The sequence below is a fragment of the Chiroxiphia lanceolata genome, chromosome Z, assembly GCF_009829145.1.
Source record: "Chiroxiphia lanceolata isolate bChiLan1 chromosome Z, bChiLan1.pri, whole genome shotgun sequence".
NCBI classification, from domain to species: Eukaryota; Metazoa; Chordata; class Aves; order Passeriformes; family Pipridae; genus Chiroxiphia; species Chiroxiphia lanceolata.
Genome location: NC_045671.1, coordinates 66,960,244 through 66,974,617, shown reverse-complemented (window position 1 = coordinate 66,974,617; position 14,374 = coordinate 66,960,244). Strand labels below are relative to the sequence as shown.

The following is a 14,374-nucleotide window of genomic DNA, read 5'->3' as shown; positions in this document are numbered from 1 at the left end:
GATAAAAGTTGTTTCTTTGTGCTAACCTAAAATATTATTAACTATCACTTGGTGAAGTTAAAAGCGGTTAAATATACAGAAGTTGTAGTTAGTTGAGATGGTAAGCTGATTACAAGCAAGTCTGAACCATGGCTTGAAGAGTAGTCTTCAGTTTCCATGTGCAATTTAAGATGTAGACCTGGCCCATCTTTCAGATCTATGTAGTATCAGATACTTATTTCTACAGATAAGGAATAGCATTTTTAAATTGGAATAAATAGATGAAAAGTGTCATGTTTAGCTTTCACAGTTCTAAATCTTAACTTTTTTTTTTCTTTTTTTTAGACTAATTTTGTATATAGAAAATAATTTTTGGAGGAATTGGCTATTGCTGGTAATTTTTTCCTCTTTTAGCATAGGATAGAGCACTTACTTGGAGATAAAATTGATCAGCAGCATTGGACAGATGATGGGACCTTGTCTGAACGAGAGCTCCGGTCGACACTCCTGGCTTTTGCCTGCACCCATGATATAAGAAACTGCAGAACAACGGCCATGGAGATGTTTGAGAGCTGGATGAAGTCTAATGGAACAGTAAGGTACTGCAAAAACTGAGCTTCCAGTTCTTCTATCTGTCTGTTTTCCTGTGACATTGCCGCTGTTGTTTTGGGGGGAAAACAGCACAACAAACAGAACAACCAAAAAGAAAAAAAAAACCACCACACCACCGACTGAGCATTGATAAAGCACTTCATTCTGTCTTTTAATGTTCCATATGTAAAAGTAATTGCTGTTTTAAGATGACAGGGAGACTGTGCTAGACTGTGTCTCCAGTCTCATTAAGTGTGACTGCAAAACCAGCCACAAATCGCTTCCATCTGCATTTCCTAAGCTGCATGCTGAATGGAGGAGGATTACTTAGTAGTAATGTCAAAGCACACCTTTTTGCCTTGCAGAATTCATTCTGTTCTGGATTCATTGTGCATTTTGAGCCATAGAAAATTACTCTATTTTTTGTGCAATTGACCATGTTTTCATGTGACTAGTATGATTTGCTTTTTCCTAGTGACTTAAAATATTAGACCAGCATGAATTCAGTCCAGCAAACTTTAACAATTGCTAAGGAATTAAATTTCTCTAAAGAGAACTAGCTCTTTCAAGTTAATCCTTTAGTTTTGTGACTTTTTTTCCTTCTTTCTCAGATGAGCATTTTTATGTCCCCTTTTTCTGTTTGTTTGTTTTGTTGCTTTTGTTTTTCCCTGTAGTCTGCCTAGTGATGTTATGAAAACCATATATACAGTTGGAGCCAAAACTAGTGATGGCTGGGAATTCCTCCTAAACATGTACTCCTCTTCAGTTTCTGAAGCAGAGAAAAGTAAAATGATTGAAGCCTTGGCCAGCACAGAGGATGTCAGAAAGCTGATCTGGTATGAAGGAGACAAAAAGTTGTATGCTGTGTAAATTAAAAGCATTAAAAATCTTCTTTGAAAGTGCATTGTTTTTTCTGTATTGTTGAAAAAATTTCTGATTGCTAAAGAAAATCCATCCACATGTTTTGCACACGCTTCCATTCACGTGAAGAATTAATATTTTTCACTTAAAAATAATTTATGTAAAAAAGCAGCACAAAAGACCAAACTCTGAGTATGCATTAAGAGAAAAAAATTTAACTCAAAGACTTTGCACTACCAATAACACAGAATTTCAGATTTTATGGTACAACTAAAAAATTGCAGATTGTTCTATAGAGCCTAAAAAGATTGCTATATTTTTATGACCAAAATAATAACTGGTTGGGGTATTTTTTTTCGTTTGACATCTTTTACTCTTTTTTTCTTTCTTTGGATGAAATTTTGACTTTATGTTGTGCTCCAACACCCCTCTATAGAGCAAATCTCAGTACTGCACCAAGAGCACCAAGTTGTCCTAGTTTATTCTTCAGCTTTCCTCTTTTAACTTTTCAACATATTAGTTTTCTTTAACAAGTTGTTAAAATTTATTTCATCTTTCTCAACAACAATGAAAATTCAGATACTTAGTTTAGAGCCAGAGTCACTCTGATTTCTGGAATTTAAAGCTAAGTAAGTACAGTTTTTATGAAATGTAGCACTGCTGTGTTCCAGATGCCAGAAGGTGCTTGTTTGATGTATTATATAGTCCTTTTCCATCTAATTGAGGACTATCAGAAAAACCATTTGAAAATATTAATAGATTTTTTTTTTCCTCTCTCTTTTCGTATGCTTTGTCTCTTAGGCTAATGCAGAACAGTCTGGAAGGAGAAGTCATCAGGTCACAGGAGCTTTCACATATCATAGTAACTATTAGCCAGAGTTTGCCTGGATATTTGCTGACCTGGGACTTTGTCAAAGAGAACTGGGAAACGCTTACACAAAAGTAAGGCTTGTGATGCAGTTGAAACTTCAGATTCACAGTGGCAAAAGTACCTGTTTGTTTCTTTCCAGCATAAGACCATAAATAGTTGCATTCGTATAAAAAGATTTGTATTAAAATTGTAAATCATCTTTTAAAATCTCAGTTTACAAATAAAACTTGCCACATAAGTTTCAAGTCTCACCAGTTGTTGGTGGGACTTGAGCTTCCTAGAACCTCATAGTAATTCTAAACGATCTTGATTTTAATTTCTCTTGAAAGATTACTATCTCTAAGATGATTGCTCTAGTTGCAGGATGTTTGTGTGGATCAAATGTGTTTAAAAGCAGACTCATGGAATTAATTCAGCATTTGTTTTTTATGCCCTTTACAGCAGTCCCAAAACCAAATAACCAAAAATCCCACTTGCTTCAGAAATATATGTTCTTCCTAACTGGCCTTGAAGGGCACCCAGCAGGAGAGCTGGCTCCCAAGTCTTCAAAAAGCTGACAGTAGGGGACACCTCTGTTCCTAAATCTCAGCTTTGATTTGAAACAATTATACATTGCTAAAAAAGCTTCCACTCAAAATTTCTGCTCTATCAAGCTCTTCAGTTATGCAGTTATGAAGTTACTGTGCTTGAAACAAAACCTGGTTACCAGTTGAATTACTGTAGAGCTTTGGAACACTTACCACAAATAGAGATCTTGGTATTCATAGTGTTATGTCCTCAGTTCTTTGCTGTCTGACCTGTGATAAAAGTTTGACAACTTTCCATGGCCTTTGCTCTGAAGTCCCATTTTCAGAGGGAACAGGGAACTCGAAGCTTGGATTTCTAAGACCATGTATTTCTTTTGAAAAATAAGATATGTAAAATTGAATTTGTGCTTCTAATTATTTCCCACTACTAAACAAAAAAGGAGAAATAGAAATAGTTGAAAAGAATGTGTACATATACTGAAACTGCATCTTAAAGTGTCTCCTAGTTAAAAATATTTGTTTGCCTTTCAGGTTTCACCTAGGCTCATATACCATCCAGAATATCATTAGTTGGTCAACTTCTCAGTTTGCAACAAAGCCGCATCTGCTTGAGGTTGGTGGCTTAATCTACCAGAAAAGGTTATTTACTAGTGCCAGTACTGTTTTCATTTAGTTGAGGGATGAGGAAAATGCATGTTTACCTGTTATTTATATCCTTGAGGCCCTTCTGGAAGGATATACACATCTATTGCTTTCCCTATTTCACACATGGCAAATATATGCATAAACATGTGAGAGGTTATATACTGAGACTGTGACAGAGTTGAGTTGTAGAGTTGAACCCAGTTATTGGTTTATACTGTTTTGTTTTCCTGTTCACTGGAACACACTGTCTCCCAGAATAGTGATTTGATCTATATACAATTTTGGTCTAGATTTTGTAAACAAGGTTTGCTTTCTGCATCTCTGGAATGTGGTACCGTGCCGTAAAAATTTCTTTGTGCTATTTTTAATGTCAGCAATACCAAGGAGCTATTGCAGAAGTTGAGTATTGGCTAAGAACTGGTTAATAGCTGTTAGAAAGATTCTGTTGTCTTCCCTAACAAGACCTTGAATTTAATATGTCAAGAATGGTTTAAAGTTTAGACTAATGTTTTTGTTCAGATAATTTGGTAGAGATAGTTTTTTGTGGTTTGATCTATAGTATTTTGAGTGTTAGCATAGACAACTATAATGATGAGTGGGTGTGGGGACCATTCCAGAATGCTGAAGAGGGTTGCTTGCAACAACTAGTTCCTTTGTCACAGAACAGGACTCCTTTTCAGAACTCTTAAGTACTGACTGTTTGCTTTGTGAGGAATTGGATAAGTAAATGTCTGTTTATTGCTGAAATAATTTATTGAAACCGAACGAGTTATTGCCGCTGTATCCTTGAGAAATGCTTTCCTTACATTTTGGGAGCTCCTTTGAGAGTTTTACTTACTGCATAGGTGCAAATGATTCTCAAAAATGGATTTCCTGCAACATATATGTAACCTCTGCTTCTGAACATATTTGTGTGGCCAGTATTGATTTTAATTAAAATTTTTTTTTTTTTTTTACTCTTACTCTGCAGGTGAAGTCATTTTTTGAGTCAAAATCAGAGGAGAGTTCTCAACTGCGCTGTGTAAAAGAAGCAATTGAGACAATTCAGCTCAATATCCAGTGGATGGAGAGGAACTTAGCAAAGCTGCAAGAACTGCTGTAGTGCACATAATACTATGGTGTGTCAGCCATCTAGGAGCTCTGTGAACAGTTACTGTGTTTCCTTTGCAAAAGCCAGGGTGAAATCAGGCATCGCTGCAACATTGCACTATTAAGAAGTCTAGATAGCTCAGGGCATGTCTCAGATAAATTTTTATTTTCCTTGAAGCGTTTTTGAGCAATATGTAAGTATTTACCCTGAAATGGTTTTCATCTATAGACCAAACGTCTGCACAAGTGATTAAATATAATTTTATATGTGAAACTCACACCCTTTCCTTTGGAGTTATGTTGTAGTTTCTTAGCAATGGGTCAGTGTTGACAGTCAGGTCAGAAAGAAAGAGTTACCATGAACTATTACTTCTTTGCAGACTCTCATTGAGCAGTAGATTTTTGTTTAATGCAAAACTGTATGTGGTTTCCACATTTGTAGATATAGAAGCTATTGTGAAAAAAAATCGTATTTCAGGTACATAAGTAGAAGTGAATCTTAAAAACTATACAGCTGAGGCAAAATAAATGCAATTCCGATTTGATTTAAGTTTGGGCTTTTTTATTTTCATGGTGTTTTTTAGGAATTACACATGCGAAAATAAATCTTGTGCTAATAGTATACACTATTAGTGTATGAAGTGGCTGGATAGTAGTATGGAGAAGAAGAAACAGATAGCAAAACCAAGTGTTTCAGAGATGGGATTCCCAGAAGCAGTGGTGTGACCTTGAAACTTTTCCTCTGAATTTATCAGATAGTTTTGAGAATCTCATAATGAATCACTGAACTTTAACTGATTTTGCTGTATTGGTCTCTGACTACCTGCACAAAATTGTGTTTTTCCAGGTTGGTTCATCTCTTAGACTGACTACTGATTTATGCCCTTTTGACTGCTGATTTTTAATTTCACCCCTTGTTGCAGAGGGTTTGCAGTTAATAGATGTGTCAGTGACTTCATTTATGTAAACTTCTGGTTTTTCATTGCCTGATAACTTGCAGATCACAGTATAATCCGTGAACATTGCTCATTCTTTATGACATAAACTTTAGGAAAGCTTCTAAATTAGATATTAATTTTTTGTTTTTCTACTGTTGTGAAAAATTCTGTGAGACGAATCCTCAAAGTCTATTACAGAATGGAAAATAAAACTCTATTGTGCTACACTAGAAAGGCAAAATACCTGCAGTGCAGTCTTTCAAAAGTAGCAAAAAACCCCATTTTTTAAGTATGGCATATGTATACAACACATGCAAGAGTAAACGTACCTTTTATCTGGAGATCTGTTCTACTCATTTCACTACCAGTGTGTCTTCTGTGGACTCATGCAAGCAGATTTAGAACTGTTGTTAAATTATGGAATGAGAATTGCAATCAAGTATATTCTTGGGAGTTTTCGTACTGTTATGTGCTATTGCTTTAATCCCTCCTTTATTTTAAGTCTTTGAAATCTTTACAGAAATATTGTTTCCATCTTTGCGTATTTTATGCGTATATATCTGTGTATATATGTATATATGTGTATGTGTATATATATGTGTGTGTGTGTGTGTATATATATACATTTCCACTTTTCTGTCCCTTCTGTCTCCTCCATATGCATTTTACTTAATCCCTGGGCACAGTATTGAGTCTTATAAAATTTAAAATCAAAACTGTGGAAGAGGATCCCATCTTCCTCCTGATTTCTGCTGTGGAATTTAAAAAATTTACTATTCTATTCAAATACTTTAGTGATAATTATGAAGAAATAGTATGGAGCTGAGTTCTAGACAGCAAACTATACCAAGAAAATCTGGAAGGTTGGGGAGGTTGTTTTAATTTTACTGTTAGTTGCATATGCATACTTTGGTGTGTCAGTTGTAGAGGTTTTAAAATTATTTTTCTGTCATGGAGTCTCCAACCCAATATTAAAAAATTGTACTAGAGTCCTCTTTCCATAAGAAATGCTTAAAGGTAATTCTCCCTTTTTGAGTATGTTGGGAATTGATGAAGACTGAAATGGCTAAGAGCTGGTGCCTGGTGGACAGCCTTTGCTGGCAAGGCTCATGTTGGACATGGGCTTAGGGCAGGGTGAGAGTGTGGAAAAGAGTGGCAGTGCAAGACAAAGAGCAGAACCAAGGGGTTAGGAGGGCTGTGAAAGCTGAGGTAAGGTAATGGCTGCCACTTCTACCTGAGAGCCAGAGAGAGCTGGGTGTCCCATTAGCTGGGTTCTTGTTAGGACTAGGGGGAGGGTTAAGCTTAGCCATAGGTGCAGGACAAAAAGCAAAGCCCCAGTGTTTATGGGGCTGTGAAGGAACAACCAAGGGGCCATGAGGACATTCAAAAGCTTTTGGTCTAGGCCATGGAAATGAGAGCCATAGCTGGCTCCCTGTTGGAGCTGGGGTCCAATAAAGGTTAATACAAGGGTGAGAATTAGACATAGGTACAAGAGAGAGCCCCGCAGTATTTGTGGGGGTGCAAAGGAGCTGCAAAAGAAAGGTGAGGGGTACCAAAGCTTTCAGACTTGGCCACTTTTTGTAGGGAGCCATTGCTGGCAGAGTTTGGGGTGGACTGTGCGTCGCATAGGGTTGTGACTGTGGTGTTGGTGACCATTACAATGTGCGAGAGCAAACACTGAGACCCACTGCGAGTTTGACTGTGAAGGGTCTGCCAATGAAAGGTGAGGAGTGCCAACACCTCTCACTCCTGGCTACTTTTGTTGGGAGCCCTGGGTGGCTGGAGTGTACTTTGTAGCTGGACCCTGGGTGAGACTGAGGTGGTGGGTGAGGGTTAGGCAGTAGAGCAACTGCAGAGCCCCAGTGTTATTGGGGCTTTTAATGAGCTGGCAAGGGAAGGTGAGGGCTGCCAAAAGCTTTCAGTCCTGGCTGTTTCTGTGTGAGAGCCATAGCTGGTGAGTCAGTTTTGAAGCTGACCTCTGGCTACGTTTGTCATGATGTGGAACAGGATTAACTGCTAGAGCAATCACAGAGCCCTGGTATTGGTGGGGCTGCAAATGAGCTATCAAGGGAAGCTGAGAATGGCCAAAGATTTCATTCTCTGCTGCTGCTTGAGCCTGTCCTACCCAACTCTACACCAAGCCCATGTCCAAAACAGAACCTTGCCAGCAATGACTCCCAAATAAAAGTCCCCAGGAATTAAAGCATTTGGCAGCCTCTTCAAATCATCTCAAATATTGGGGCTTTATTATTTGTCCCCTCAGATGAGACTTCTGAGCACCTAGTCCAGTTGCATCTTGAAAACATCCAGTGATGTCAACTGCACTACATCCCCAGGGTGATTGTTCAGGTGAACAACTGTTCTCACTGTAAAAAAACAAATTATTTTTATATCAAGATGAAATCTCTCCTGGTGCAAGTTGTACCCATTACTTCTTGTCTTCTGCTTGTGGATCATTGTGAACAGAGAACCTCTTTCGTCCTTGTAGTTGCCCTTTGAGTGCTGAAATTCTGTGATGAGATGAGGCCCCCCTGAATCTTCTTTGGGAAGATAAGACCTAACCCATTCAGTCTTTCCTCTTCAGACAAGTTTTCTAGGACTGTCTCCAGTCTGTCTGCATTTTTCTTGAACTGTGGGGACCAGAACTGGACACAGTACCTCAATAGTAAATAATGCTGTTACCAATTTGAGAAAATACAAAAGTTACTTTGCACTTGTAACCTTCCTTAGAGTCATAATCATCTCTGAGTGTCACATGTTGTCTGCCACTCCTTCCTTTTCACACTCTTAAACAGTGCCACTTTATCTCAGATGAACAACCAGCTGCATAGACCATCTTGCAGAAGACCCCCCATAGTGCCCACGTAGCTCCAAGATGATTAATGAATGCTGTGGCTTGACTTACAGTGGTGGTCCTGCCTTACAGTGGTGGTCCTGCTCTCTCAGGGTAGAGTCCTCCTGTTTCTCTTTCCAATGCTTCCAGCTGTGGGGCTGGTGATGCCAATGGCTTTGTCTCTCCAATGGCATCTGCATGCCTGTATACAGGATCTGGTGGTCTGCAAAAAAGTGGCATTTATTTCACTCGTGATATGGTGGAGATGGTTGATGCAGAAGGCACGGTTAAATCAGTGCATCCATCCCAGGAGGAAACACCAACTTCTCTTAATTTTATTTTCACTGAATCCCTGAATGCTACAGACGATTTCCAAGCCCATTTTACTCAAGCTTTGCAACAACAGAGCAACAACAAGTGCTTCTAACAAGCGTCCTGAAATTATGGAACCTCTTCTCAAATTTAAGCTTTGGCTGGATAACTCAGACTTCCTCATGAAGCAGCAGCAGAAAGTAATTATTTTTTAAATCTTTTTATGGCACAGTGCAAGAAGAAAAGGTCAAATCAGTCCCATGATAATGAACTCAAGAACAAAAAAAGAAAATCACAGCCCCCCCCGTCAGCAGCCATCACGTCACTCTTCTGACCTCTCCAAGCCAGGAGCAGCCTCTGTGAGAAATCAAGCCATGAATTATCCAGCCCCATGGCTAAAACTCACACCAGGGCCTCCATGGGGGCTTTTTTCTTTGGTTTAGAAACTGTAATATTAAAAAATTGTGAAAGTAACTGAGCTTATTTACGTAGTAGCACAGCACAGTTTGCTGCACATGCTGTGATGCTGAGCTAGGGATCTTGTGGGGATTTTGTGCAATGGACAAATGAACTGGGGCGGTGACCCTTCTAACAGGATCTCAGCAAAGACTCGCCTTCCAACTCTTCCTTCTCGTAGTGAATATTGGCATCATTGCTCATTCTTCCCTGATCAGTCGCTGCCTCTTCAGTGTGCCTCTGTACAGCAATGAGAAGGTAAAACCTGGGGCTGGGTGTGTACAGCTCCCCCGTGTCCTCCCAGCCATCATCCACCTCTGCCTCCAGGCGAGTCCATAAGCATCACACCTCTACGTGCCTCCTCCTCCAGGCACGGTTCTAAAAACATGGACATGCCATAGTAGTTTTTCTCATACCCAAATAAAAAAGCCCATACCATCATATAACATATGCAGTGGGAATCTGGAAGTGTTTATTACAAGGGGAGAGGCTGAAAGTTTCAGACCAAAAATAAACCTCCTTTTTTGTTCCTGCGTTAAGGATATAAAAAAAAAAAAAAAAAACCACAAAACCAAACACAAAAAAACCAACCAAACGAAAAGCCAAAAAAAAAAAAAAAAAAAAAAAAAAAACCAGCAAAAAATCAAACCTAAAACCAATGCTTTTGGCCACAGCAATTTCCAGTCTCCCAATGTGACATGTGCAGGACTCACTAGATTGCACTTGACCACAAGGATATGGCCATCAACAACAAAGGCCCTCAAGAACCTGCAAGGGGGAAGTTGCTTCTTCAGCCCAACAGAGCACAGGCTTCCCTTGGTGAAAGCACACTTTTCATGGAAAACTTAATTTTTCTCTGCAGAAATCAAAGGCTGAGAGCTAATGCCCACTTTGCCAGAAATACCACTGCCAGCGCTGCGTGAAGAACACTGGTGCCTTAAAAGCTAAAGGAGAACTAGAGGAGTAAACTGAAGTAAGTATTTTTCCTTCTCTTAATCCCTTAGTAACCAAGGATGGGGAAGAGGATTACCAGAGTTACTAAGTTCAAAAAATAAAATCAGCCATGTCTCACAAGTCCAACATCAGCTTGAAGAAGGGCAGTCTAGAGCATAAGGCATGCTACGGAAGGATGGACAGGCTGTGGCGCAGGCTGTAGTGAGCCATAACCATGTCCTTCTGGGACAATACCTGCTGATCCAAAGGCAGCCTCAGTACCAAAGGCCTGCCCACGCTCCTCCTCTGCATGCACACAAGTGCTGATGTGGACTTAGTTGTTGTTGTTGAAATAAAGTTGCCTATTTTCACCATTAACCATGTTGGCAGTCCCACTCAGTCTCCTGTGCCCTCATGGCCAGGCCTCCCTGGGCCAACACCTGCAAAGTGAGGCTGCACAGGCAGGCAAAGGGAAAGGGCACAAAAGGGAGCGAAGGGAAAGGGTCCCTCCAAAGGGCTGGAACCATACCTGCTCAGAGAGGAGGCCAAGGGTGCAGTGGAAGAAGGGAACACAGGTTCTAGGGCCTTACAGGTCTTGGGGCCAGCAGCTGGAAATGCACAGTGTCTTAGGCTGCTGACCGGTGGGATGCCTCTGTGTGTGTGTATGTGTGTACAGCACACCAGGGAACTGGAAACTGGACTCGGGATGTCTGGGCAGGAACCTTCCAGCTCCTTGGTCTTCCTTTAGCTTCATCAAAGGAAAGCTCAGAGAACTCTCCTTGGTCATCAAGGAGAGCAGCTTATTGGCTGTAATTGAAATGACAGTCCAACAGCCAGGGCCTGCTGTACCTGGGGAAAAAGGGGGAAGCTGTTCAGCAGTCAAATGGAAGCAACTAAATAAGCAGGCTTAACCGTGAAGGGGCTCCAGTTTCTTTCCCTTAAAGGAAAAGAATTTTTAATTAGGGTTGTTCATAGTTAGGTTGTAAACACCACCTCAAAAAGCTTCAGCCCAGAGACTGTTATATTTGCTAGTTGATTTTCTTATCTCAAGCAGGGAAACAGTGTCACAAAGTGGTTTTAAAAACCTCAGTGTGGGGCTTTTTGTTGTTGTTGTTGTTGCCACAAATTCTGGACCAGTTTTTGATGACAAGTAAAAGCTTTTATTGTTGGCAGAGTACAGGCACAGCTTGCCCCGTGGCAGCCTGGAACTGCTCAAGGCCAGGTTGGATGGGACTCTGAGCAACCTGATCTGGTGGAAGGTGTCCCTGCGCATGGCTGGGGCTTGGAACTAAAGAACCTTTAAGATCCTTTCCAAGCCAGACCGTTCTGTGGCTCTATGACTCTACGTTACCCTTCTCCCCTGTGTCCAGAGGCCACCACCATGCCCAGATCATGGAACCAGCCCCTCTGTGACATCAGCCCCAGGTTGAGGGCACCGCCGGCAACTCCAGTGCTGCAGACACTTTGTTGGCAGCTGCGCTGGAGGAGACAGGCCCTCACTCCTTGCAGCTGACTTGTGTCGCTGGCAGTGATGATTTTGCTGCGCCTGCTCATCCTGCTGGCCCTGTGTGGGGCCGCAGACAGCACATCGAACACGTGCGGGTAAGCGGCCCCAGGCTCTGGGAGGGAGCCTGGGCAAGTCTTAGGGGCTCCCCGGAGGGTGCCTGCTTGTCCCCTGTGGCTACACCAGAGCTTCCCAAACCCCATGTGGGAGTCTCAGCCCCTTGCCCGCACTCAGATTGCTGGCACAACTCATCTACAGGGCTGAAGCAGACATAGGGGCAGACAGACACATGCCCCCACGGGGTCCCCTGGCCCTACTCACTGTGCAGCCAGTGCCCTGTGGGGAGGGAAGCAGGCTGCCCTTCAGCCTGAGCAGCCTCAATCACTCAAGCAGGACAGTAATGACCTTCTGCTTACAGACAGGTCTGCGGGCTCCGGCCTGCGCCCTACAGCACGATGCGCGTCGTGGGTGGCGTAAATGTCCGGCCAGGAAAAGGAGCCTGGGCCGGTATAGTCAGCGTCCAGAGTCTTCGGACAGACACATTGTTTAGTCATAACTGTGGAGGGACCATCATCAGACCACAGTGGGTCCTCTCAGCTGCCCACTGCTTCATCAACCGCACAAAGTAAGGAGGACCAGGGAACTGGGATATCCCCAACACCCCAGCCGGTGCTCTGTGCCCAACACCACATGCTACTCCCATCCCATTTCCTTGCAGCATGCCCAGTGACTGGGCACTGCGAGCCCAGCTGAGAGACTGCTCAGGGAGGAGGCTGGGCTCGTGTCCCTGCTTCCTAGCAGCCTCCAGCTTGGCATTTCTGGAGCCTAAGCCATGCTAGTGCGGTCACCCCCCCTGTAACTTTGCTTTCCTCTCTGCCTTGGAAAGCAGAAGGCAGGGAACTGGTGGGCTGCCACAGCACATGGTTCTGCTCCCTCTCAGCCCTCTCTCTATCTGCCTTCCAGTCCCCTCAGCGAGTGGGGTATGGTGGCCGGGATCACATCAACTGCTGAGTCGGGGCCTCATGTACAAATACGCCGGATTAAGCAGGTGAAGATGCACGAGCTCTACGATGGCGCCCTGCGTCATGACATCGCCCTGGTGGAATTGACGAAGCCCTTTGAGTGCACCCCCTCCATTCAGCTCGCTTGTCTGCCTGGTCCCACAGTGAAAGTGTCACCTCTGAACTGCTATGTTGCTGGCTGGGGTGACACTGAGGCTAAAAGTAAGTTCCCAAAAAGGACCTGTGCCCTGAGGGCAAGCTTGGCACACTGGGGAGAGATGGGTGGGGCTTCCTGACAGCAGAGGCCAAAACCAGGGTTGGGCTGTGGGATGTATGCCTCTGGAGAGATGGGATGAGCCTACTTCCCGAAGCCAGACAGCAGTGACACAGCACTCCAATGCCTCTCCAGAGACAGAGCCAAGCCCCAGGGAAGGGCTTCACCCCCAGACAGGCCAGGGGAATGGACAAGGAGCTGCTGGGAGCTCATTCCTTTCTGTGTTCACAGCTGTTGCACAAGCAAGACCCTTGAAGGAGGCCAAGGTGCACCTCATCGACACCCAGCTCTGCAACAGCAGTGACTGGTATGGAGGGATAGTCGAAGCCGACAACGTGTGTGCTGGGCATGCAAAGGGTGGCATGAACACCTGCCAGGTAGGAGCGTGCTACCAGCCCCCCTGTCAGCACTGCCCAAACACAGTTCCGCATGTCCTTTGCCTGGCCAGCTGCCCTCCCAGCCCCAAGGCCCCACCACTACTGGGGCTTCCCTCCCCTTCTCCTTCCAAGGGCCCTTGCCCAGTTCCCCCCTTGTCCCACCTGCCTGGCACTCTTCCCAGAGAGCCTGCCTAGTGCTCTTGGTAGTGCAGAGGTCCAGATGCCAACCCTGGAACATCCGCTCTCCGCACTTCCAGGATCACTGAGCACAGAGGACAGAGAGCCCTACCTTACAGACCTGCTCCCAGCCATGGTTCTGGAGGCTTCAGCACCTGAGCAGAACCATTCCCTGCCAGGAATCCAGCTCTGCCAGGGGCTGGGAGAGCAAAGGAGCCAGCCCTATGTGCTGACAGGGGTCACCCAACACTCCCTTAATCCTCTCTGCTTTGCTGCAGGGTGACAGCGGGGGGCCTCTCATCTGCAAAGATAGCAAAGCTGACATCTTCTGGGAAGTTGGTCTGACCAGCTGGGCAGTAGGTTGTGCCAGACCCAAAAAGCCTTCAGTTTTTGTCTCCACTCAGTACTACTACAACTGGATCATGAAACACATTGGTCAGAGCTTAGCTACTCCAGCACCAGTGAAATCCTGTCCATTTCCACGTAAGAAGTTGCTGCAATTCTTTAATCTGCTGCAGGAGCTCTTGAAGTTCCTAAAGGCAGAAACGGCTTGAGCAGCAGGATGGACAGGCTGTGGCACAGGCTGTAGTGAGCCATAACCATGTCCTTCTGGGACAATGCCTGCTGATCCAAAGGCAGCCTCAGTACCAAAGGCCTGCTCTGTCCTGCCCACGCTCCTCCTCCGCTTGCCCACAAATGCTGATGTTGACTTAGTTGTTGTTGTTGAAATAAAGTTGCCTATTTTCACCATTAACCATGTTGGCAGTCCCACTCAGTCTCCTGTGCCCTCAAGGCCAGGCCTCCCTGGGCCGACACCTGCAAAATGAGGCTGCACAGGCAGGCAAAGGGAAAGGGCACAAAAGGGAGCAAAGGGAAAGGGTCCCTCCAAAGGGCTGGAACCATGCCTGCTCAGAGAGGAGGCCAAGGGTGCAGTGGAAGAAGGGAACACAGGTTCTAGGGCCTTACAGGTCTTGGGGCCAGCAGCTGGAAATGCACAGTGTCTTAG

The 14,374-nt window shown here is 43.8% G+C and overlaps 2 protein-coding genes and 1 long non-coding RNA gene across 5 annotated transcripts in view; 2 read left to right on the top strand and 1 right to left on the bottom strand.

The window, feature by feature from the left end:
* The window catches only part of LNPEP (leucyl and cystinyl aminopeptidase), a 55,522-nt gene extending 49,752 nt beyond the window's left edge, over positions 1-5,770 (top strand). For both annotated transcript variants that reach the window (XM_032674725.1, XM_032674724.1), the window contains 5 exons: positions 394-578; positions 1,245-1,406; positions 2,233-2,373; positions 3,361-3,442; positions 4,445-5,770. In XM_032674725.1, the coding sequence (XP_032530616.1) occupies positions 394-578; positions 1,245-1,406; positions 2,233-2,373; positions 3,361-3,442; positions 4,445-4,576 (702 nt within the window). In that variant the 3' untranslated portion in view covers positions 4,577-5,770. The remainder of the gene's footprint in view (positions 1-393; positions 579-1,244; positions 1,407-2,232; positions 2,374-3,360; positions 3,443-4,444) is intronic.
* Positions 5,771-7,719: 1,949 nt separating this feature from the next.
* LOC116780173 lies at positions 7,720-9,629 on the bottom strand. Its single transcript, XR_004354366.1, has 2 exons — positions 8,982-9,629; positions 7,720-8,557 (listed from the first exon to the last, which is right to left on the bottom strand). It is a non-coding gene; the product is annotated as an uncharacterized LOC116780173 (long non-coding RNA).
* A 1,709-nt stretch (positions 9,630-11,338) lies between these two features.
* Positions 11,339-14,266, top strand: LOC116780168 (acrosin-like). Of its 2 annotated transcripts, XM_032674728.1 has the most exons (6): positions 11,429-11,637; positions 11,958-12,164; positions 12,503-12,762; positions 13,046-13,191; positions 13,647-13,960; positions 14,036-14,105. In XM_032674728.1, exons 1-5 carry the CDS (start codon positions 11,567-11,569, stop codon positions 13,920-13,922), a joined length of 960 nt encoding a protein of 319 aa, XP_032530619.1. In that variant the 5' UTR covers positions 11,429-11,566; the 3' UTR covers positions 13,923-13,960; positions 14,036-14,105. The 2 variants fall into 2 exon arrangements, with proteins under 2 accessions (XP_032530618.1, XP_032530619.1); XM_032674727.1 differs by having other exon boundaries at positions 11,339-11,637; positions 13,647-14,266.
* The last annotated feature ends 108 nt before the right edge of the window (positions 14,267-14,374 follow it).

What these genes read in the sequence shown, in the direction of transcription:
- LOC116780168 (XM_032674727.1), top strand. Translation starts at nt 11,567, where the DNA reads ATGATTTTGCTGCGCCTGCTCATCCTGCTGGCCCTGTGTGGGGCCGCA. An exon ending in AGCACATCGAACACGTGCGG is followed by an intron (nt 11,638 to 11,957) that starts GTAAGCGGCCCC and finishes TTCTGCTTACAG; the next exon opens with ACAGGTCTGCGGGCTCCGGC. An exon ending in GTGGCATGAACACCTGCCAG is followed by an intron (nt 13,192 to 13,646) that starts GTAGGAGCGTGC and finishes GCTTTGCTGCAG; the next exon opens with GGTGACAGCGGGGGGCCTCT.